Source organism: Coregonus lavaretus (assembly GCF_964263955.1).
Source record: "Coregonus lavaretus genome assembly, chromosome: 35".
Lineage (NCBI taxonomy): Eukaryota > Metazoa > Chordata > Actinopteri > Salmoniformes > Salmonidae > Coregonus > Coregonus lavaretus.
Window position 1 is genome coordinate 10,319,206 of NC_140022.1, and position 26,395 is coordinate 10,345,600.

Sequence of the window (26,395 nt, forward strand, 5' to 3'; positions counted from 1 at the left end):
TCTGGGTTTAAGGGTCTCTTTTCCAACCTTAAAAGGATAAACATTCACACGCAACACAATGGGCCAGAAAAGGTTGAATACATTGGCCATGCTGTCAATTCAGCATGAGTTCTGCCGGGTTAAAAACAACTGGAAACTCGGTACTGGGAAATCGCAGACTTCAGTGAGTTCAAGACAACTGGGAGCCGACTGGGAAAATATGTTTCGAATGGTTATCCAACTCGGAATTCCAAGTCGGGAACTCTGTCATCTTTCTAGAGCTCCGACCTGAAGATCACTGACGTCATGATTCAACCTTGTTTTTTTCAGAGTTCACAGTTGTCTTGAAAGCACCAAAAATCCAGAGAATGCCAGGCTTTGATGACAAATTTCATGACAAAATTTGCACACAAGAAGGACCGCCGCGGCACCTTCCTGTTCAAGTCCAAAAATGTATTGTATGCTGCTGCATAAATGATCTAATATGCCAGGGAGATACAGTAAGCAGACAATGAAAGCTCTTACAATATTCGCTGATATTTCTCTAAAACAGGCTATAGCCTACATGTGCACCACCAAGTCAGAACAGTAGCCTATGTTATGAGGGGGAAAGGGACCAAATTATTAGGGTGAGGCACATGGGCTACTAACAGCTTACTACACAACATACACTTAGTATTACTTTCATGTGTGCGCGCCTTCTAAGTCGAACCAGCAGGCCGCTCCGAGTGCCTCTCCTCCGCCGGGCGATGTTTTGGGTCAGCCGCTGGAATCAGTTCAGTTGCCCTGGGGAGGGCAAACAAAGGATCTGCTTCGGGAAAGTTGTATTCCTGGTCGTAATGCTGGTGAGTTACCGCTCTGATATCCAATAGTTTTTCCCCGGCTGTATGTAATGATGCAAAACACTTTCTGAACTAATAATGTAAAAAATAATACATAAAAAACAAAATACTGCAGTTTCCTAAGAGCTAGTCGCGAGGCCGCCATCTTCGTCGGCGCCAGTTTGTACAACTTTGACTATAGCTCAGCAACAGAGCCTCTTCACCTCAGGAGGCTGAAGAAATTCGGCTTAGTACCTAAAACCTTCACAAACTTTTACAGATGCACAATTGAGAGCATCCTGTCGAGCTGTATCACCGCCTGGTATGGCATCTGCACTGCCCACAACCGCAGGGCTCTCCAGAGGGTGGTGCGGTCTGCCGAACGCATTACCGGGGGCAAACTACCTGCCCTCCAAGACACATACAGCACCCGATGTCACAGGAAGGCCAAAAAGATCATCAAGGACATCAACCACTCAAGCCACTGCCTGTTCACCCCGCCTTCATCCAGAAGGCGAGGTCAGTACAGGTGCATCAAAGCTGGGACCGAGAGAATGAAAAACAGCTTCTCTCTCAAGGCCATCAGACTGTTAAATAGCCATCACTAGCACATTAGAGGCTGCTGCTGCCTATTGAAATCACTGGACACTTTAAGAAATGGAACACTAGTCACTTTAATAATGTTTACATATCTTGCACTACTCATCTCATATGTATATACATCATTCTATTCTATAACATTCTACTGTATCTTAGTCCATGCCGCTCTGTCATTGCTTGTCCATATATGTATATATTCTTAAATCCCATTCCTTACTAGTTTTGTGTGTATTGGGTATATGTTGGGAAATTGTTATATTACTTGTTAGATATTACTGCACTGTCGGAGTTAGAAGCACAAGCATTTCGCTACACCCGCTATAACATCTGCTAAACATGTGTACGTGACAAATACAATTTCATTTGATTTTATTTGATTTAGCTACAGTATACTGTATCTATACATGTATACACAAGGCCTGCAGATTAGTTATACCTCATTAACAAAATATCTTCTTGATCATTACTTTGGTTAGGCCTCTAGGTAACCAGCTCACACTAAGCCTATCTAACGGTGTCCCACTGGGCACACACTTGCTTAGCTATCCCACTGGAAACACTGGTTGAATCAACGTTGTTTCCACGTCATTTCAATGAAATTACGTCGAACCAACTTGGACTAGACGTTGAACTGACGTCTGTGTCCAGTGGATGTAGCCTGCAGTAAAGGGTGTGGTCGTTTTTCTTATCGATAGGCCTAAGAAAGCGTATTTTTTTACCACTTTCATACGATTATGTTGGTGGTAGGTAGACTACTTTACATTGTCAAAGTTTCAGTTCACCCCGACGCTTTCAACGTTTGAGCCTTGTGTAGCACACACGTTGTTTTTCCTGTGGTTTGTTGTTGTTGACATATGCACCTTGGTTGTAAGGCGCACACAATAGCCTAATAAAAAACTAGAATGAGAAAACCATGCACAACCAATGATAACTCGTCAAATCTGTTTGTCGCTGCTATTTCAGTAGCCTACGAGGCTACATTACATGTTGATCTTTCTGAGAAAGCTCCCTTTTCGTAGCCTAAGAAGTCGAAGTGAAAGTCAACTTCCTACTAGAGAACTTCTTGACAATGAAATTGCACAGTCATGTGGCTAAGAATTGGTTGGCTAATGGTTAGAATGATCAACTATATATATATAATTGTTACAATGTATCCTAGATCACATGCTCAACACATTTCTTAATTATTACAATGTAGCCCCCAGATTCTCCACCCTTTTACCGAAGAGTCCCTGACTAGTCGTGTATATTACACTTTGGCGCCACCTTGTGACGTGGAGTTAATGGCTTTCACCAATCAGGTTATTAAACAAATCTGCCTTATAACTTTCAGAGGTCATAATAATCAAATAAAATCCAATATAGAACTCATCAATTTATTGAAAATATATAAATATCAAACACCTCAAATTCACATTGAATTGGCAGTATATACAGGCCGGAATTCAATCGTTGCAGATAGATGTCACACTGCGCTTTGAAGTACATTTGTTTTGCACAGCAGCATGTCTCGGGAGGAAGGATTTAGGAATCGTCAGTCCTGTGGTGTGATCCGTTTAGTGAACCTGGCTGAGAAGTCATCCAGTGCATGCAAAGAGACTGATCTCTAAGTCTAGTGTCAACTAGTCAGATAGGGATACGTACAGTATGTTGGTGATGGCTGAACCCAGACCTAAATGGAGCTTCCTCTGTATTGCTTTCACCAATCAAGTAAAAAAATAAATAAATCTCTCTCTCTTTACAAGGCAGATGAGGATGAGCTCTACCTCTCAGGCCTGGTTCCTCTCAACCAACACTCTCTCCCTACAGTATACTTTGCCTAGTGTGGGGGTTGGCATAAAATACTCTGAGAAAAATAACTATAACAATAACAACCTGTACAAATTCCTTGACTTAAGTCAAGTGAAGGCTTGAAGAATTATTAAATTATAAGAAATTCACAAGATGCGATTAAAAACAGAAAGTGGAATGGGTTGGCATAAAGCGCTCTGGGGAAAATACCTGAAAATGTATCATACAACCACAAAGTGATTGGATACTATGGCTTCAAACAACAAAAACAATATGCACAAATTGATTTAGATTTGTAAAGACGAGTCATGAATAATGAGAAAGGGTAAGAATCCAAAGCTATTTACCTCAAAGTATAAGATAATCTCGTTTTTGTCCATCATCAAAAATGTTCTGATACAAATATTGCCCTCATATTTCTGAAGTACTGTAAATTCATAAAGCACACAACTCATCACATTATACATTGAGCTCCAAAAGTATTGGGATTGTGACACATTTTTTGATTGCTTTGGCTCTGTACTCCAGCACTTTAGATTTATCTGATTGAAGGAAAGTTACTTTGTGCAGTGTTTGCCTGTTGTTTTCCTTCATTTTATAGTTAATCGAAAACATCAACAGTTTCTCTCTTCTTGGTCATTTGTCTCAATGTAACAGACATGGAGGCATGTACTGAGAGCCTTCAAACCCCATTTTTGTGGTCCCCAGTTCACCACCAGGAAGACCACCACCTGGAAGGAAGCAATAGAGATCAGAGCTCATCAGACAAAACATTACTAATGACTAGGACCAGGAGTTTTTCCCTGGTCAGGTCACATGGTCAGGAAAAACTCTTGGTCTTATGTTATAAATGCAACAACAGGTGCTATTCCTTTCCTTTAAGAATACACCAATCTGACTTGTTCAATGTGTGTCTTTCATTGCATCCAAATTAAAAGAAAAATACCACATGTTGATCATCATTTACATTTAAGTAATTTAGCAGACGCTTTTATCCAGAGTGACTTACAAATTGGTGCATTCAACTTAGGATAGCCAGTGGGACAACCACATATCGATCACAGTAAGTACATTTCTTTAAACAAGCATCTGTGAGCAAAGTCAGTGCAATCAGGGACAACTACATCTTGATCACAATACGTATTTTTAACAAGTCAGTGCTAGCAGGTGAAATAAGTCAGGTGTTAGTTTAGACAAAAGACAGTGGTAGTAAAGTTTTTTTGTTGTTGTATATACTGTATATATATATATATATATATATATATATATATATATATATATATATATATATACACTGCTCAAAAAAATAAAGGGAACACTTAAACAACACAACGTAACTCCAAGTCAATCACACTTCTGTGAAATCAAACTGTCCACTTAGGAAGCAACACTGATTGACAATAAATGTCACATGCTGTTGTGCAAATGGAATAGACAACAGGTGGAAATTATAGGCAATTAGCAAGACACCCCCAATAAAGGAGTGGTTCTGCAGGTGGTGACCACAGACCTTCTCAGTTCCTATGCTTCCTGGCTGATGTTTTGGTCACTTTTGAATGCTGGCGGTGCTTTCACTCTAGTGGTAGCATGAGACGGAGTCTACAACCCACACAAGTGGCTCAGGTAGTGCAGCTCATCCAGGATGGCACATCAATGCGAGCTGTGGCAAGAAGGTTTGCTGTGTCTGTCAGCGTAGTGTCCAGAGCATGGAGGCGCTACCAGGAGACAGGCCAGTACATCAGGAGACATGGAGGAGGCCGTAGGAGGGCAACAACCCAGCAGCAGGACCGCTAACTCCGCCATTGTGCAAGGAGGAGCAGGAGGAGCACTGCCAGAGCCCTGAAAAATGACCTCCAGCAGGCCACAAATGTGCATGTGTCTGCTCAAACGGTCAGAAACAGACTCCATGAGGGTGGTATGAGGGCCCGACGTCCACAGGTGGGGGTTGTGCTTACAGCCCAACACTGTGCAGGACGTTTGGCATTTGCCAGAGAACACCAAGATTGGCAAATTCGCCACTGGCGCCCTGTGCTCTTCACAGATGAAAGCAGGTTCACACTGAGCACATGTGACAGACGTGACAGAGTCTGGAGATGCCGTGGAGAACGTTCTGCTGCCTGCAACATCCTCCAGCATGACCGGTTTGGCGGTGGGTCAGTCATGGTGTGGGGTGGCATTTATTTGGGGGGCCGCACAGCCCTCCATGTGCTCGCCAGAGGTAGCCTGACTGCCATTAGGTACTGAGATGAGATCTCAGACCCCTTGTGAGACCATATGCTGGTGCGGTTGGCCCTGGGTTCCTCCTAATGCAAGACAATGCTAGACCTCATGTGGCTGGAGTGTGTCAGCAGTTCCTGCAAGAGGAAGGCATTGATGCTATGGACTGGCCCGCCCGTTCCCCAGACCTGAATCCAATTAAGCACATCTGGGACATCATGTCTCGCTCCATCCACCAACGCCACGTTGCACCACAGACTGTCCAGGAGTTGGCGGATGCTTTAGTCTAGGTCTGGGAGGAGATCCCTCAGGAGACCATCCACCACCTCATCAGGAGCATGCCCAGGCGTTGTAGGGAGGTCATACAGGCACGTGGAGGCCACACACACTACTGAGCCTCATTTTGACTTGTTTTAAGGACATTACATCAAAGTTGGATCAGCCTGTAGTGTGGTTTTCCACTTTAATTTTGAGTGTGACTCCAAATCCAGACCTCCATGGGTTGATACATTTGATTTCCATTGATAACTTTTGTGTGATTTTGTTGTCAGCACATTCAACTATGTTAAGAAAAAAGTATTTAATAAGATTATTTCATTCATTCAGATCTAGGATGTGTTATTTTAGTGTTCCCTTTATTTTTTTATTTTTTTGAGCAGTGTATATATATATATATATATATATAAAATAAATAAATATGGGGGGGGGGGGGGGGGGGGGGGTGTAGAAGAATTGCTGTTATACTATTCCAGGTATTCCTATCATCACAAACATAATAACAATGTAATAACAATGTGAGCACTTCCAAATGCTTTGTTAATAAATCTTGTGGTTAGTGTCTTTCTCAGACTTATACTTACCATCCTAAAACACTGGATTCTTTACTAGCTGTCGTCAGCCGCCCTCAACAGATTCAGATGATGTTCTGGCAAGAAAACACACAACAGAAGAGTTGGACTTAACCACACACACACACACACGTAAGCACGCACGCACATGCAGGTCAGCACGCAAGCTAACACACACATCCCTGGTCATCCCTTCACACCCTTACAAGCTACAACAATCAAACAGTACAGGGATTCCCTAGATTGTCTATCCTGGACCACAAACTGGCTCTACCAATCCTCAAGGTAAACAACAACATAGTAGATGGCAGAATTCCAGGTGAATGCCACTGTGTCTTACCCTCAGGCTTTGACTCATCTTTAGGACTGTTGGATCCACTGGGTTCATCTGCTAATGAGAACAGAAGGACAAACTTGTTCTAATGAGATCATTTCTAGTAACCCTCTAGATCACGTGTCAAACTCATTCCATGGAGGGCCGAGTGTCTGCGGGTTTTCACTCCTCCCTTGTACTTGATTGATGAATTAAGGTAACTTATTAGTAAAGAACTCCCCTCACCTGGTTGTCTAGGTCTTAATTGAAAGGAAAACCAAAAACCCTCAGACACTAAGCCCTTCATTTAATGAGTTTGACACCCCTCTTCTAGATGAACCCTCTATCCTTATAATACACAGTATAATGTTACAGGAACCAAATCATCAGGACAAATATGGTTGGAGTTCACTGTAACTGCCAGAGCACTCTGTTACCGGGTAAACTATCTGCTTAAGTTTCATACACACCTCCATTCTCCTGCCCCTTTACAGCTTTGTCATTGTCGTATTCCCCTGTTTTGGGGTTGGCCGTTAACATAACCCCTGCAGAATCACACAGAAGGAAAACATCAACTACAGCCTCTCTCCTACTGTATCAAATTCTACTTAAAGGTACAATATGGTACTTTTTGGGCGACCCAACCAAATTCACATAGAACTGTTATAGATCTTTAATTCCCATTGAAAGCAAGTCTAAGAAGCAGTAGATCTGTTCTATGTGTGCTATTTCTATGCTTCCGGTTTTGTACACCAGCTGCAAACAGCTGAAAATACAATATTTTTGGTTATGGAATGGTACAATGATTAGATGGTACAATGATTCTCTACACAATGACTGCTTGTTTTTTCACAGAAACTGAAATGAGGTAAACTATTAGAATTTTATCAACCAGGAAATGGAGGAGTGATTTCTGTATAGTCCACCTTTAAATAAGTTACTTCTGTTTATACAGTCTGAAATTAACTGGATGACTTGCCTTGTTCTGGCTGGACTCCATCACTGCCTTGAGTTGAGGAGAAGAGAAGAGAGAAAAGTTTAGGTTAACATTCTCATACACAGACCACATTAGTATTTGTTGTGTTCACTTCTGGATGACAATGGAAAGGATGCTAAATTGCAGAATTCCTGGTGAATGCCACTGTGTCTTACCCTCAGGCTTTGACTCATCTTTGCAGATTGCAACTGCATCGTACACATTTTATATATGCTAGCACACACACTGCTAACTTTAAACTCACACGAATAATCATCAACTTTTCAAACTGTATGTAAGTTTACATGTCACAAAAACATATTCTTCAAATAAATGCCACCACAAATAATATGAGAAACACATTTCTGGCAACATCTCCACATATCTGCATTGTCAAAATGGCCTCATAGAAGTACCATGTAAAAAGGTGTGTTAGTGTTACTACCTGTTTTAGTGGCAGTGTTAATTTAGTTTTAGTCTTTATGACTAAAATATATTTAATCCTAGTCCCATTTAAGTCATTTAATCCTTGATTTTAGTTATCATCAGTCGACTCTGGACGATTCTAGTCTAGTTTTAGTCAGTCATTTGAGTCATTGTAACTTTCTTTTGTTTTATTAAATAGTTCAAACAAACCTCTAACTTAACTTCCATCATGAACATAATGGCTTCCACTCCCTTAGTCCCATTTTAGTCACATAATAGTCAGTGCATTATTTTCTGTAAAATATTTCATATTTAGGCACCTACTGTCTTTTAAGTTTGCATTAGGTTATGATGACACACACTTTCTTGTTCATTTTTCATACTTTTCTTTAAAAAACATTGTGTCTGTACTTGACTATTCATATTTTTGACAATTTTTACTTTTACTTCACTACATTCCTAAAGAAAATAATGTACTTTTTACTCCATACATTTTCCCTGACACCCAAAAGTACTCGTTACATTTAGAATGCTCACGCTGGACAGCAATATGGTCCAATCCACGCACCTATCAATATAATGTGTTGTCATCCCTACTGCCTCTGATCTGGCGGACTCACTAAACACAAATACTGCATTTGTAAATGATGCCTGTCTGTCCGTAAAAAGTTAACAAGAAAACTGTGCCGTCTGGTCTGGTTTGCTTCAAATAAGGAATTTGATGTATAGCATTTACTTTTACTCAAGTAAGACAAATGAGCACTTTTTTCACCACTGTATTTAAGTACATTTAAAACCAGATACTTTTAGACTTTTACTCAAGTACTATTTTACTGAGTGACTTTTACTTGAGTCCTTTTCTATTAAGGTATCTTTACTTTTACTCAAGTATGACAATTGAGTACTTTTGCCACCACTGCGAGCGTGCACACACACACACACACACACACACACACACACACACACACACACACACACACACACACACATATTAGTGAGTAAAGGTCCCTAATTAGATTACAACAGGTTTCTTTATTGCTGGGATGAGACAAAAACAACACTGCTGTCCTGTGCTGTGAGTGCAGTGAATGGAGATACTGTATGTATAGAGTTGAAGTCGGAAGTTTACATACACCTTAGCCAAATACATTTCAACTCAGTTTTTCACAATTCCTGACATTTAATTCCCTGTCTTAGGTAAGTTAGGATCACCACTTTATTTTAAGATTGTGAAATGTCAGAATAATAGTAGAGAGAATGATTTCTTTCAGCTTTTATTTCTTTCATCACATTCCCAGTGGGTCAGAAGTTTACATACACTCAATTAGTATTTGGTAGCATTGCCTTTAAATTGTTAAACTTGGGTCAAACGTTTCGGGTAGCCTTCCACAAGCTTCACACAATAAATTGGGTGAATTTTGGCCCATTCCTCCTGACAGAGCTGGTGTAACTGAGTCAGGATTGTAGGCCTCCTTGATCGCATACGCTTTTTCAGTTCTGCCCACAAATGTTCTATAGGATTGAGGTCAGGGCTTTGGAATAATGCTTGGGGTCATTGTCCATTTGGAAGACCCATTTGCGACCAAGCTTTAACTTCCTGACTGATGTCTTAAAATGTTGCTTCAATATATCCACATAATTTTCCTTCCTCATGATGCCATCTATTTCGTGAAGTGCACCAGTCCCTCCTGCAGCAAAGCACCCCCACAGCATGATGCTGCCACCCCCGTGCTTCACGGTTGGGATGGTGTTCTTCGGCTTGCAAGCCACCCCCTTTTTCCTCCAAACATAACAATGGTCATTATGGGCAAACAGTTATATTTTTGTTTCATCAGACCAGAGGACATTTCTCCAAAAAGTATGATGTTTGTCCCCATGTGCAGTTGCAAACCGTAGTCTGGCTTTTTTATGGCGGTTTTGGAGCAGTGGCTTCTTCCTTGCTGAGCGGCTTTTCAGGTTATGTCGATATAGGACTCGTTTTACTGTGGATATAGATACTTCTGTCCCTGTTTCTTCCAGCATCTTCACAGGGTCCTTTGCTGTTGTTCTGGGATTGATTTGCACTTTTCGCACCAAAGTACTTTCATCTCTAGGAGACAGAACGCGTCTCCTTCCTGAGCGGTATGACGGCTGCGTGGTCCCATGGTGTTTATACTTGCGTACTATTGTTTGTACAGATGAACGTGGTACCTTCAGGTGTTTGGAAATTGCTCCCAAGGTTGAACCAGACTGAGGTCTTGGCTGGATATCAAGCAAAGAGGCACTGAATTTGAAGGTAGGCCTTGAAATACATCCACAGGTACACCTCTAATTGACTCAAATGATGTCAATTAGCCTATCAGAAGCTTCTAAAGCCATGACATCATTTTCTGGAATTTTCCAAGCTGTTTAAAGGCACAGTCAACTTAGTGTATGTAAACTTCTGACCCACTGGAATAGTGATACAGTGAATTATAAGTGAAATAATCTGTCTGTAAACAATTGTTGGAAAAATTACTTGTGTCATGCACAAAGTAGATGTCCTAACCGACTTGCCAAAACTATAGTTTGTTAACAAGACATTTGTGGAGTGGTTGAAAAACAAGTTTTAATGACTCCAACCTAAGTGTATGTAAACTTCCGACTTCAACTGTATATAGTGAATTATCTTGTATTTGTATTACTTTGGGGACCCAGTTAGCAGGTTGAATAGGGATCTGAGTCAAGTTAGGGTAATACTTGCCACACATTCCACCACAAAACTTTCTCAAAAAGTCAATCCAGGTGTCTTGAGGATATCCTGAGATGAATAAGAGACACACACATGTAAGAAATTATTAAGACACTTTCATTCAAATGAAATGCACATTGTGTAACATTTTGGTAAATCAGTGAGTATGAAGAGTTGAACCAGGAAGAGACAGAGAATCATCCTACCGTTTTTTTTCTTCCACACCAACCAAACTGGGGAGTAAAAATACAAATAATTTAGAACTTCTTAAAGTACAAGTCTGCATTAATATTCTGTCAGCTATTGAGTTTGACTTCACCCACATTTACATGCTTAAGCTGCAATAAGAAGACATCTTTTCTGAGAGCACCGATAAACAACTTGCATACAGTAAAACAACCTGCATACAGTACCTGCACACCTGAACACTACTGTAAATACAGGTAGAACAGGTATCCCCTTCAGGGGGTATAGCTCACTGTTGTTGCTGCTGTTATGTCAATCTGTGCTTCATAAATATGTACATGTACAGTGCTCTGTTACTATAGAGGTGCTGTTCTTACCTATTATAGTGGCGACAAGTACTAATATGGTAACGACAACACCAGCAACAACACCACCAACACCAACTTCAGAAGGCTCTGAAATGAAAACACATTTTGTATTGATACTCTGACAGGAGTTGATCAGGAATTCAACATAGTGCAGCATTCAAAATGTCCTACAACACTAGAAGTGTTACTAACATAGCAATACATAAGACTGTAACACACTTATGAGTGTCCACTCACCTGGGCCAAACACCTGTCCAACTGGCTCACTGGCTTCCCCTTCCCCAGCAGAGTTCTTCAGCTTGCAGAAGTACTTGTAACTGTTGGTTGATTTGCCAGTGTCGCTCTTAGAGACAGTGAGATGTTTTCCTATGACCTCCCACGCCCCCTCTCCCACTTTCCAGCTGTAGGTGACGGGTTCAGCACCAGTGGCGTCGCCTTTACAGGTCAGAGTGCAGGAGGTTTTGTTGGAGTTACAGGAAGAAGTGATTGTGGGTTTAGGGACAGCCTCTGTAAATCCAGGAGAGAGAGACAAAGACAAAGCAGGAAGAAAAGCTTGTGAGGCACTGAATAATCTGTTATTTAATATAGAGGCACACAGACAGACAGAAACAATTACTGATAACATAATGTATATGTCCTCTCAAGCAATTTGCTGTTGAACTCCACAGTATAAACCCCACTGTCTGTTTTCAACATAGCGCAGCATTCAAAATGTCCTACAACACTAGCAGTGTTACTGACATATCAATACATAAGACTGTAGCATACTTATGAGTGTTCACTCACTTGGGTCAAACACCTCTCCAACTGGCTCACTGGCTTCCCCACTAACAGAGTTATTCAGCTTGCAGATGTACTTGTAACTGTTGGTTGATTTGCCAGTGTCGCTTTTAGAGACAACCCTCTGTTTATCTAAGACCTCCCACGTCCCCTCTCCCACTTTCCAGCTGTAGGTGATGGGTTCAGCATCAGTGGTGTCGCCTTCACAGGTCAGAGTGCAGATGGTTTTGTTGGTGTTACAGGAAGAAGTGATTGTGGGTTTAGGGACTGCCTCTGTAAATAGAGGAAAGAAACAGGAATAATTTGGGGAAATGCTTGTGAGGTACTGCATAACCTGCTGTTTCTACACGACCACACATACACACACACATATGTATGCACACACACACACACACACACACACACACAGAAACACTTACTGATAACAGACAGTGTATATGTCTTGTCAAGCTGTTTGTCGTTGAACTCCACAGAATAAATTCCACTGTCTGTTTTCGTCAATCCACTGATTCTCAGCTCTCCAGTAGTCAGGTTCAGGGATGTGCGCTCTTTGAAGGCAGCATAGATTTCCAGACCACCAAAATCCTTGTCCCACTCTACCACCTTGTTCTTCCCATGCTTCCATAGGATGATTGTGATGGGGCCAGGCACTGTGGACTTGTCTGGCTTCAACACGAGCTCACCTCCCACTTTATGATAAAGATCATCTGGAAAAGCAGACATTTCATACATGTAAGATAGTATCAATGTATCCAGGGTAACACATTATGGTTAGGGTATAAATATGTAGTCCTAACCCTATTGACATTGAACTGACATTATTATGAACTTTTACTTTTTATGTCTAGAATTCTGCTTGCTGGGAGTATCTGGTCTATGTAGTCTGCCCACTTTGATAGTATTTCCCTCCTCACCACCACCACTGGAGCGGAAATGTATCTACGCTACACCATAGATGAAAGTCTTTGTCTACACCCTGCCTCTGAGGCTGTCCACTTTTATATCACCAGCTAGGTTTCCATCCAATTTGCGACAGATTTTCATGCAAATATTCAAAAATCTGAATAAAACACATTTTCCCAGTAGAGAGATTTTTTCCATCAAACTGACTTTTTGTGGATAAAAGGCTGTGCATGATGACATAGTCCACATAGAAATAACTTGTGTCGTTAAATTCCTGAATGTACCGAATGAAAAATACAATTAGTATTTTAAGTTTCCATCGCATTTTACACTCTACTGATGGTTTATCTTCTTCTTCAATGAGTTTTAACGGCGGTTGGCATCCAGTAAATGTTGCATTACCGCCACCAACTAGACTGGAGTACAACTCCCTTATACTTTGTTTGAAAAAATAAAGAAATAAAGAAATACCCTACCATCTAACACTACACTCACAAACAAATAACTCCACTATTTCAATCTATTTAGTACTAACTCAGGCCAACAACCTGAAAGCATAGAACACCACCACTTAACACCCTGTAACTCTTCTGATGTCAAGTCTCGCACACCCAAATACCTCTCCGCAGCTGCCAACACAACCCAAATGTTCTGTGACTTACGTTCCATCCCTTCAGTACAGTTAATAACCATTGCTATAAATGCTAAAAATCCAATCTTACTGAAACATATATCACTTGTTGGTTTATCCCTCTGTACTGGTACAGATCACTACTCACACCACTCCTCTCACTATCCCTCCCCCTTGACCCATCTTCCTCTACTTTCTTCACTGCCTCAGCATATGACAACTTCTGCACTACTCTAACCCTGGAAACCTCAACCTGCCTCTCTCGCATGGGACATTTCTGATCCCCAGCCACATGGGCAACCCTACAATTAACACATACCACTACTTTCCCCAATGCTACACATTCCTTTGTCTCATGCCCTTCTGCACACTTCTCATACCTAGGAACCTCCCTCCTACATTCTGCTGCCACATGCCCATAAGCTTGACACCTGTATCAACGTAATGTATTCGGCACAAAAGCTTGTACAGGATAACTTATATATCCTAACATCACTTTGTCGGGCAAAGACTCAACATCAAAACTCAAAAGAACAGACAATGACTCTGTTTCACCACTCATGCCACCCTGTCTGCGTTGCACCAAACGACGAGCATCACAAACACCGGGAATCTTCCCCTTCAGTTGGTCAGCTTGTACATTTACTGCTAACGAGGTAATCACTTCTTTCAATGGCGCCCTTTTCTTGAGCGCAAAACAATTCACATCTCTTGCACCCATTCGTTTAATGCGGAGTGCCTGCTTCCTCTGACCAGCAGAAACACAAATAATTATCACAAGACCACTTCTGGTTACCCTCACTGATTCCACAGCACATAACTCTGTTTTCACCCACCCTGAAACCACAAATGGATCAGCCAAAAGGCAAGGGTCCACTTTTTCCAAAATGTTCACTCCTACTGTCACAGACTCATCTTTATCCTGACCCTCGGGCTCCGAGAACTTCACCACACCTACCACTTCCGATACTTCGCCCTCATTCACTTCCATTTCTCCTACTGTCTTCAACTCACTCCTATACTTTCTACCATTCCCCTTTAACAAACCATCTCCCTTCTATTCACCATTTTTAACCGACTCCAGCTCACCCTCTTCCTCCTCCCTCTCTCTCTTAGACCTCCTCTGCCTCTCTTTTTCCCTCCATTCCTCCTCCGTATTCCAAGTATAAATCTCCTTATGATAATACTGCACTTCTCTTGACATACATCTTGTTCTTGCCTTGTAAAGGAACGCCATTTAACCGGCTGTCACAATCTCCATTCAATCAGCACGAACCCTCCTTGATGGTTTGTCATAAACACGGTTGCGTTATATAGCTAAATGTTTGCCCACTCTGGTCTTCGCACATACACTCCAGCCAAAACCTGTGGGGGTAAACTATCTACATTATGACATCATTATGGATAACAGCGATATTATTTGTATTTGTCAAACGGCAGCAAAGCATCGATCATCATGTCACCAGAATAAGACCCTCAATATTTATTTGAAAGTAGCATTAAGCTCATCACCTTGCACTTTCACCACCCTGTGAAGTTCATCATAACTTATTTCATCTGTAGCCTAATGAACTGCAGTCGTAGTGGGAGGACCACACAACATGTCATCGCGTGACTCCATGTTTACTTCGATATGATGGTTATTATATCAATATTTGTGCATAAAAGCATTTCCACCACCATTTCTCGCATAATAAATGTTACAAACACAAAAAGATCCCACCTTGTCTATAGTATTTTGTTTTGTCGACATTTGGAAAGTTTACCCCAAACAAATTATGTTTCCATCAGGCCTGTCATTATATACTTCACTGCATAAAAAGGTTAGATGGAAACTTGGTTAGGAGCTAGGTTTCCAGCCAATTGGCGACAGATTTTCAAGTGAATATTCTAAAATCCACATTAAGAAAATGTGCGCATTTTCCAACCAGTGGTGAGTTTCCACCCAACAGACTTGTTGCGGATAAAAATCAGTGCGTCATGACATAGTGCACACAAAATGTATTTTTTCGCTTCAGTTTTCATATACCAAATAAAAATCTCAAGTTCAATGTGTTCCATCACATTTTAAAATCTACTGATAGTTTTGTCACAAAACCTGTTGCATTGAATAGCAAAATGCATACTCTGGTCTTGGCACTTGCGCTCAAGCCAACAGCTCGCAGCTACAGTGAGGATAAGATATCTACATTATGAGATTATCATGGATAAGAGCGAGAATATTTGTATTTATCAAATGGCAGTCAAGCATCGATCATCATGTCACCAGAATAAGACCTTCTATATTTATTGGACAGGAGCATCAAGATCACAGTGCACTTCACCACCCTGTGAAGTTCACCATAACTTATTTCATCTGTACCCTAATAAACTGCATGGTTTCCTGACGAGTCATAGTGAGACCCATACCATATCATCGTGTGACTATAAGTTTACTTCGATATGATGGCTATTATATCAATATTTGCGCATAAAGCAGGGTCGGCGTTATGCACTACCGAACCTCCTTGCCTATCCAAATAAAATATGGAACTATTGATCATTTATTTGACCGAGATGCGTGCCGACAGAAAGACGCATCAATCTCAGATAAAGCATCCGAGCGAGCAAAGCAGCGCCCCTCTGTCTCCGTAAGTGTAGACCATGTGTCTAATGCTGTCTGGACAAAAGGAGTATGGCATGTCATACTATTTCTGGCCAGACAGAATCAGATACATGGGCTACATTTAGTAAACAGAGGGGCGCTGTTTCGCACTCTCGCAAAAATCTGTCCTGAAATAAACCCAATGCGTTTCTATGGGCATAATATGCAGACCTTGTCTCCTGCATTCCCGACTTTGGGACAACGACTCACATTATTAGGGCGGAGAACTGAGCATCTCGTCATTATAATATGCCATTTAGCAGACACTTTTATCCAAAGCGACTTACAGTCATGTGTGCATACATTTTTTTTTCTATTTTTGTGTATGGGTGGTCCTGGGGATCGAACCCACTACCTTGGCGTTACAAGCGCCGTGGTCGACCAGCTGAGCTACAGAGGACCATATATATACAGATCTCTGGTTTCAGGCACTTGCGAATTAGAAAGGAAAATGTGGATTGTTCCAAATCACAAATCGATGCCTATTTGGGAAGCCTGCAATTTGGGCAGCACATGTGGCAATATGCCTAGCTGATTATTGAGTTGCGGCTGTCAGTGAAATACATCTTCTAAAATGTGTGAAGATAATGTGTCTTCAGAATAATTTACACTGAAACAAAATATGAACGCAACATGTAAAGTGTTGGTCATATGTTTCATGAGCTGACATAACAAATCCCAGAAATGTTCCATATGCACAAAAAGCTTATTTCTCTCAAATGATGTGCACAAATTTGTTTACATCCCTGATAGTGAGCATTTCTCCTTTGCCAATATAATCCATCTACCTGACAGGTGTGGCATATCAAGAAGCTGATTAAACAGCACTATCATTACATAGGTGCACCTTGTGCTGGAGTCAATAAAAGGCCACTTTAAAATGTGCAGTTTTGTCACACAACACAATGCCACAGATGTCTCAAGTTTTGAGGGAGCGTGCAATTGGCATGCTGACTGCAGGAACGTCCACGAGAGCTGTTGCTAGATATTTTAATGTTAATTTCTCTACCATAAGCTGTCGCCAACATTGTTTTAGAGAATTTGGCAGTACGTCCAACTGGCCTCACAACCACAGACCATGTATAACCACGCCAGCCCAGGACCGCCACATCCGGCTTCTTCACCTACGGGATCGTCTGAAGGGGAGTGCTGAGGAGTATTTCTGTCTGTAATAAAGCCCTTTTGTTGGGAAAAACTCATTCTGATTGGCTGGGCCTGGATCCCCAGTGGGTGGGCCTGGCTGCCCAGTCATGTGAAATCCATCTATTAAGGCCTAATTCATTTATTTCAATTGACTTATTTCCTTATATGAACTGTAACTCAGTAAAATCTTTGAAATTGTTGCATGTTGCGTTTATATTTTTTTCAGTATGAAATGTTGAGACAAGAAGAAGGGGAGGGGTGTGTGCTGAAGATATGGGTGTCTTTCTCCAGAATGCATGCACTCAGCTCTCCAGAATGTGCTTGGCAATCTCCAGACAATTCTTGCACATTCATTGTTACATTGTGTGAATTATTTGCCCTTTGATTGTTTATTTTTATCAATTCCTCATTACACATGTAACTAGTAGGTCTAGTAAATGTACCGTTTATCCACGTTATTTGGTTACATTCATTACTGTTAACGCATGAATAACAGTCATTTACCGTTCTCATTCTCGGAGTGGAAACGGTGTTTGCTAAGTTCACAACCTGCTACACTTGTGAGAAACACGTTTTGGTTTATTTCATAACCATAATTTAGGAGTTTTGTCAAATGTTTCATTGTATTTTGTTTGGAGCGCTCCTTGTGAGCATGTGTGTGGTTTCCTGTCCTGATAATGTAGCAGCCAATGGATCAATGTGTCCATATGGCAAAGGCTGGTGCTCTTGCATTTAGTTGAATTTTAACTTTTAGATTTGTATCATTTAATTGAGATTTTTATCATTTACCACGTGGCAATACTTTTGAGAAACACAAACGTTATTATTGAAATGAAACCATTGCATCAAAATGTGCAAATAAAAAATTATAACAACTGGCACGCAGATAGGTTGAAATGGTAGGATACATTGAAAGCTTCTCCAAACTTGAAACTCTCGAGCTGCCTATGGTCTTTATTATAACACCAATGCAAAAGCGTGCACACAGGAGGTCCCATTGGAAAAAAAAACGGGCCCGCCTATTAACATCAAATGCCCAACCAACTGATTCGTTCTGGCGCCATACTCTTTCGGTCCAGACAGCATCAGATACATGGATACTTGGGCGGCAGGTAGCTTAGTGGGTAAGAGCGTTGTGCCAGTAACCGAAAGGTCACTGGTTCTAATCCCCGAGCCGACTATGTGCAAAATCTGTCGATGTGCCCTTAAGCAAGGCACTTAACCCTAATTGCTCATGTAAGTCGCTCTGGATAAGAGCGTCTGCTAAATGACTAAAATGTTAAATGTAAAATGTCGACGCATACAGAGGGGCACTGTTTCGCTCGCTCGGAAGCTTTATCTGAGATTAATGCGTCTTTCTGTTGGCATGAGTTTAGGTCAAATAAATGTTCAATATTTCAATATTTTATTTGGATGGGCAAGGAGGTACCGTAGGGCGGGCCAGGCCCCATAACACCGGCCCTGCCATGATCATGCAGACCCTTCTGTAGGTTTGAGCCTTGGTTAGGCCAGGACTCAATATCCGATAACTTCTTGAAGTGAGATCTGGCCAAGATAAAGATAAAGCAAAGTAGTGCAATAAAAACAACACAGAGTTACATATGGGGTAAAAAAAACATAAAGTCAGAAATACAACAGAAAATATATATACAGTGTGTGCATAGCTGAACTGAATAAGAAGGGCGCGGTCCTTATTTCTAATCGAAACCCACATAGACGTCGTTTAAAACCATTCTGACTTTCCATGTTGAAAATCAATAGGAAGAGCGTGTTTAGGATATTGTCCATCCATAATGTCATTACAAGTTGTTGTTTTTCAGTGATGTGAATCCCACTCGGCGGGTGCGCTTCTAACTTGAAGTTGCAGCGCATAGTGTTTATAAAGGACATTATCTTACATACACCTATTGTTCATGATAATCAAATATTATGACGTGATGTTGTAGGATAGGATCTACATTTAGCACACAATAGCAAAGTGGCCTAACAAATAGTAGGTAGGCCAAACACTTAAGTTCGGCCTACCAGTCGTTTCAACTTACCTCCAGAGACCACCGTTCGTACAAGACAAAGCCAGAAGCACAATCTGATGGGCGTTAGTTCGGGCATATAGTTAATTTGTTTAGATAATAAATACAATTAAGTTCAAATGAGATTTGCTAAATCCCTGTGTGGCTCATCGCCTAACTTACTTATGATCTTTAGATTTCCTGAAGCTGTGAAAGTGAAAGTAAAAAGTGGTTTAGTTCCTCCCTCTGCATCGTGGAAAATAAAATAACGTTCCATTTGACTTGTAAATAATGTTTAATAGCTGCAATACAATCACACTGTATACCAACACATGGCATTATGTTTATATGCTATATTAACTTTATTTTTCAAATCTAACCACTTCTGGAATATTCCTTGATGTAGTCGTGCCCATACCTGGTCTTTGGTGCCTCCCTGTGTGTATAATTGGCTACAATGCACCAAATTACATATAGAATTTAGAATTGATAGGATCTCTGTGCTATAATGTAACAAAAGTTGACAATACTGTAATATTCAAAGGTAAATTAATAACTATAGTTCATTTACTTGTCCTCCTGTCCACCGAGTCTGAGGGATTTTAATTCACCAGCCTAGCCATTCACCTGTAGGTCTATGTGGCATGCACACAAAAACATTCACACAATAAATATTTTCCTCAAAACATATAATAAATGTTTACCATCTTGTTGTATGGATCAACATTTCATTATAATTCACATCATTCAAAGTTGAAAAATTATAGTAGGCTAAACATGACAGCACATCACATACAGGATAACAATATGATACTTAATAGGCTAACCCAAAAGAGATAGAAAAGAGATATGAGTTTACTGAAGATAAATAAACCTTCCCTCTACAGAATCTAAATATTTGTCAAACAGACTATATACACTACATTAGCAAAAGTATGTGGACACCTGCTTGTCGAACATCTCATTCCTAAATCATGGGCATTAATATGGAATTGGTCCCCCCTTTGCTGCTACAACAGCCTCCACTCTTCTGGGAAGGCTTTCACTAGATGTTGGAACATTGCTGCGGGGACTTTGCTGCGGCGCCACATGAGCGTTAGTCAGGTCGGGCACTGATGTTGGGCGATTAGGCCTGGCTTGCTGTCAGCGTTCCAATTCATCCCAAAGGTGTTCGATGGGGTTGAGGTCAGGGCTCTGTGCAGGCTAGTCAAGTTCTTCCACACCGATCTCGACAAACCATTTCTGTATGGACCTCACTTTGTGCAAGGGGGCATTGCCATGCTGAAACAGGAAAGGGCCTTCCCCAAACTGTTGCCACAAAGTTGGAAGCACAGAATCCTCTAGAATGTCATTGTATGCTGTAGCGTTAAGATTTCCCTTCACTGGAACTAAGGGGCCTAGCCTGAACCATGAAAAACAACCCTAGACCATTATTCCTCCTCCACCAAACTTTACAGTTGACACTATGCGTTGGGCAGGTAACGTTCTCCTGGCGTCCGCCAAACCCAGATTTGTCCGTCGGACTGCCAGATGGAGAAGCGTGATTCATCACTCCGGAGAACGCATTTCCACTGCTCCAGAGTCCAATGGTGGAGAGCTTTACACCACTCCAGCCGACGCTTGGCATTGCGCATGCTGATCTGAGAATTGTGTGGCTAAGAAGCTCCTGACGAACAGTTATTGTGCTGACATTGCTTCCAAAGGCAGTTTGGAACTCTGTAGTGAGTGTTGCAACCGAGGACAGATTATTTTTATGCGCTACGTGCCTCAGCACTCAGCGGTCCTGTTCTGTGAGCTTGTGTGGCCTACCACTTCATGGCTGAGCCGTTGTTGCTCCTAGACATTTCCACTTCACAATAACAGCACTTACAGTTGCCCAGGGCAGCTCAAGCCGGAGAGAAATTTGACAAACTGACTTGTTGGAAAGGTATCTGAGCTACTCTATATGGCTGTACATGCTGTATCTGAGCTGGTGTCTACTGGTCAAGAGGATTTACCTATACTTCTCTGTACTCCTGAGTGGTGCAGTGGTCTAAGGCACTGCATCGCAGTGCTAACTGTGCCACTAGAGATCCTGGTTCGAATCCAGGCTCTGTCGCAGCAGGCCGCGACCGGGAGACTCATGGGCGGCGCACAATTGGTCCAGGTTAGGGGAGGGAATGGCCGGCAGGGATGTAGCTCAGTTGATAGAGCATGGCGTTTGCAACGCCAGGGTTGTGTGTTTGATTCCCATGGGGGGCCAGTATAAATAAAAAAATGTATGTATTCACTAACTGTAAGTCGCTCTGGATAAGAGCGTCTGCTACTCTATATGGCTGTACATGCTGTATCTGAGCTCATGTCTATTGGTCCAGAGGGTGCACGTGAACTGTATTTTACTGGAGTAGATAGTGTACCTACATGCTGTGGCTCTGATACCAGCTGACAATCATGGACTGCTTCTATCAGGAGTGTCTGTACTGTCTGACACTGAGCTAGTGGGTCTCCTCAGACCTGATAGGCCAGGTGTTACTGCTCCTCTGTGTTTCCACTAGGCTTCCTTGTTCTACACCCATCTGATAGCAATGAGAGTGTCTTATAGATCAGGGGTTCCCAAACGTTTTCACTCGGGACCCCCTTGCACCACGTGCGCACCACTGTTCACACCCCTCTTGTAGGTGGAGAGAATTTTGCAGGTTTAAAGCTTATTTCCTGAAATTCTAAACATTTTGTCATGGTGTGCAAATAAACATTTGCAGTTTTAAAGCATATTTCTTGCAATTCTATATATTTTGCCATGTCTAATGTGTATTCATGTGACATTTAAGTGAGTAAAGAATTACAACAGTATCTATGAGCTAAAAAAAAACAAATAGAAAAACGTTAGTTGACATGGGCTAGTTGATCTGGACATTTATAAATAGCTCTCTAAGGTATGCAATGACTAACATGACAAGAGGAACCGATGATGCACCACCCAATTTCGAAATGGCACCTTGTGCATTCTACTATTACAACTTTCAAGAGTACCTTTGTTGATGTCACCCATATCTGCTTGTTCTATCTATCTTGTTTAGCTGTGGCCTTTCAGTCATTGCTGTTGTAGGTTCGTGTCATCTCACTGACTGGATTTCTGGCCTTACAGGTGTAGCTGTCTGTATGACTCTGACTCTGTAGCTCAGCTGGTAGAGCACGGCGCTTGTAACGCCAAGGTAGTGGGTTCGATCCACGGGACCACCCATACACAAAACATTTTGTTTTATGCACGCATGACTGTAAGTCGCTTTGGATAAAAGCGTCTGCTAAATGGCATATTATTATATTATTATGTTGTAGTGCTATCTAGTCTGCTCCACATCTCCCCCTGGTGGTCAGGCCAATCGCAGCGGTACACCACAAGCAGACCCTTAGCACTGCAGCGAAGTGTTGCCATGGTACCGCTCAAATCACAGGTGATGTCAGGTTGTGATACTAGGTCTGTTGATGGAAATGGAGGAGTATGTCACATAGCAGAGGACACATGGTGGTGCACACACACTCTCTCTTACTCTCTCTTTATTTCTCTTGCTCTTTCTCTTCTTTACAATCTGTTTGTGTTCTCTGTTTCTCACTCTCTTTTAATTTATATTTTAAAACAGGTTTTGTTGGAGTTACAGGAAGAAGTGATTGTGGGTTTAGGGACTGCCTCTATAAATCCAGGAGAGAGAGACAAAGACAAGCAGGAAGAAAAGCTTGTGAGGCACTGAATAATCTGCTATTTAATATAGAGGCACACACACACACAGCAATACTGCAAGAACTGGAACAAACATGCACACACACACATACTGTAAACACACACGCGCGCGCTTGCTGATAAGATAGTGTATATGTCTTGTCAAGCAGCATGCTGTTGAACTCCACAGAATAAACTCCATTGTGTGTTTTCGTCAAGCTGGTGATTCTCAGCTCTCCAGTAGTCTGGTCCAGGGTTGTGCAGCTTTCAAAGACACTATAGGTGTACAGCCCAAAATCCTTGTCCAACTCTGCCGCCTTGTTCAAGCCATTCTTCCATAGGATGCATGTGATGGGGTCAGTTATAGTGGACTTGTCCGGCGTCAACACAAGATACTCTCCCACTTTTCTGTAGAGCTGTTCATTTGGAAAACCAGACATCATACGTGAAAGTGAACTAGTTACTTGTGTCCAGGTTAGAGGTTAACACTCTAAATGGGCCTACATTGCCCTATTGACATTGAACGTGATATACATTATCTACAGTAACCATAATAACAGTTAATGTCAGTTTTAAATGATGTGTCATGTAGTTCCTATGTGGACATTGTGTTATGCTTGGTTTATGTATAGCCCTTATAATAAACTGATGCCAGGAGGTAAGTGAAGGTTACCACGCACAATTTCAGCTGTTAAAATGTCTGTCCTTGCCAATACAATAGGCCTATAATATGTCATCATTGGGAGGCAGAAGTGGAAACCCCAAGGGTTGGGGAGTAACTGATGACGTGTAACCTACCAACCCTGGAAACCCCCTACTTCTAATGGTAAAGCCACCCACACACACACACAGCCTAAATGAACCATCCTTTTATGGATCTGCAGATAGGCCTTATGCACAGTCACATAGTACATATATAGTGTGTTGTCGATATGATATCGAAAACGTAGCATACTTGTGCGACCATGTTATATTATTAGCAGTGTTAGCCTCTGTTGGCCATCAAGTAGCCTATTAATGTATATGCCATTGTAGGCTACCATTTGATACAATAAATATGTTGAAATGACAACATCACTGGAGTCATTGCAAATCAATTTGTGCCACTTGTGTAGCCTACCTGGAGCTGGCAAACCAATTTAATAAATAGCCTATAACTTCAGTTTATTGTTGTTGTAGCCTTGTGTTATTATGAACGCATTAGATCGACGGTAACAGTAGTCAGATTAGGCTACAGGTAAAACACATTCAAAAAAATAAACACTGGCTGTTGTTGACAAGCATATTCAGTTCATATACATATTATTAATATTTAATTCAGTGATTGAATTTATGGCCCCATCTTCAGTAGCCTATTCCAGCAGGCTATTGGGAAACACAAGCACTTCTTATAGCGAAATCGCCTAGCTATTAATATTGAATAATTTAGTCTGTTAATTTGGACTAAGAAAGCTGCTAAATCGGTCAGATGACATATTTTCTACATCTTGTCTAGGCTACTGTAGACTCTCTGACATGAGATGTAGGCCTATCAGGGGCTATAGACTACCTGCCTTCATCAAAGCAAACTATGGCAAAATGTAATTAGAATCATGAACCCAGATTTTAGTCTGTAGCCTATGCCTATTGAAATGACAAGTCAATCTCGCAAATGGGCCATCTATAATGGGTTGTAGACTTAACATCTGGAACATAACAGCACAATTGCCAGAAAATAGCCTAATATTAGTTTTTTATGTTCATCCTAGTGTTTCTGCTCAGAGATTTCGAGATGGTCTGTCCAACTTTCATCACTCAAACTCTCCTGTTGGATTTATCTATAGTTATGCACATGCGCAAAGGGGATTGATTTACAATTATAAACCTGGTTCGAGCCCTTAATGCTGATTGGCTGAAAGACGTTGTATGTCAGACCATATACCACGGGTTTGACAAAACATTACTTTTAACTGTTCTAATTACGTTATGATAGCAATAAGGCACCCTGGGGGTTTGTGGTATATGGCCAATATACCATAGCAAACGGCTATATCCAGGCACTCCGTGTCTGTTGTGCTTGAGAACATCCCTTAGCCCTGGTATATTGGCCATATACCCGTACCCCCTTGTACCTTATTGCCAGTGGTGTAGTGGTCCCTGGAGAAGTGGGTATACTCTCAGTATTCACCTTTTTTTTTTTTAAGTAGTCCAGAAAAAAGCCCTGTTTTAGAAACAGTGACATGTAAGACTATGATTTAGTTTACCCAAAAATATGTAATTTCTACTTGCACACTATTATAAAATGATCATGACTTGATTAGGAGCAGTTTGTAGTTACTACTGGTCACAAGAGCAGCCTGGATGAATGTAAAATGTATTTATCATGAGGCAAACAGGAAATGGTGTTTCGATTATTTTTTGCACATTTATTTAAATAAAATACTTCAAATCTGAAGGTGACAATGCATCCTTGTTCATATTGCTATATGCTTTGTTTTGAACATGTTCATTTACCGGTAAATCATTCAACAAAATATGTTACAACAATATTTAGTTAACAATTAACAAAAATATATGCATTAACAACACATCAACAGTGATATACTCTCTCAACCCAGCACTGGGTTTCTGACCTTTGCTCATACTACAGTATATTCCAGACAAATTTGCTTTCTGCAGGAGCTTTCACACTGCACTGTCTAGAACGCACCGAAGAGGCAGCACGATGGCTCTTCAACCAGGTCCTTGTATATTTTCTAGGATCAAACTTGGAAGTTGGTGGGCCGTTGATATTAATCATCATCAAGTTTGATATGTTTGAGATCAGAAGGACAGCCCTCTTGTCTGAGCTTATATTGTTCATAAGGCTAAAATTCCTCTCACACTCTGCTGTACCGACAGGGAATGTTTTCATACAGTTCATAAGTGGTTTTAGGTCCTTGGGCTCACTACTGGGCTCTTCCAGTAGGTCCCGCATCCCATTCAGTGCTTGGTCTGTGCACAAGTTGAATCGCTTGCACAGTCGCTTAACTTGTTCTTCACCATGGCGGATGCTGGGCTTTGATGGCCACTTACTCTGATCAAGGATGCTGAGGTCCATGATGGTCTCATCTTCAAAAGACAAGCGTTTCTCCAGATTGTTCACAAGGCTTTGTAAGAACTGGCCTGGATTGATAGACTTCAGCTTTGCATTTGTTTTCAGGGCTATAGACCGATACTCCCCAGTCTGTTTTGCTTCTAAAGCCTCACTATATTTCTCACCTGGACTCTCTTTGAATGACTGGATCACTCTGATTGAGCGTTTCAGCAGATGCTCTGCTCTGAGGAGCGTTATAGAACGAGACTGAAGCTCCTGTGACAGGAGACTTAGTTCATGG

General features: G+C 41.4%; 1 protein-coding gene across 1 annotated transcript in view; it reads right to left on the reverse strand.

The window, feature by feature from the left end:
• Window positions 1-19,789, reverse strand: part of LOC311109869 (uncharacterized protein) — a 75,099-nt gene extending 55,310 nt beyond the window's left edge. The window contains exons 1-7 of the mRNA XM_084152883.1: window positions 19,764-19,789; window positions 19,379-19,552; window positions 12,435-12,722; window positions 12,022-12,288; window positions 11,473-11,742; window positions 11,245-11,322; window positions 10,888-10,914 (exon numbers count right to left, since the gene is read on the reverse strand). Coding sequence (XP_084009009.1) covers window positions 10,888-10,914; window positions 11,245-11,322; window positions 11,473-11,742; window positions 12,022-12,288; window positions 12,435-12,722; window positions 19,379-19,445 — 997 coding nt within the window. The 5' untranslated portion in view covers window positions 19,446-19,552; window positions 19,764-19,789. The remainder of the gene's footprint in view (window positions 1-10,887; window positions 10,915-11,244; window positions 11,323-11,472; window positions 11,743-12,021; window positions 12,289-12,434; window positions 12,723-19,378; window positions 19,553-19,763) is intronic.
• Between the last annotated feature and the right edge of the window lie 6,606 nt (window positions 19,790-26,395).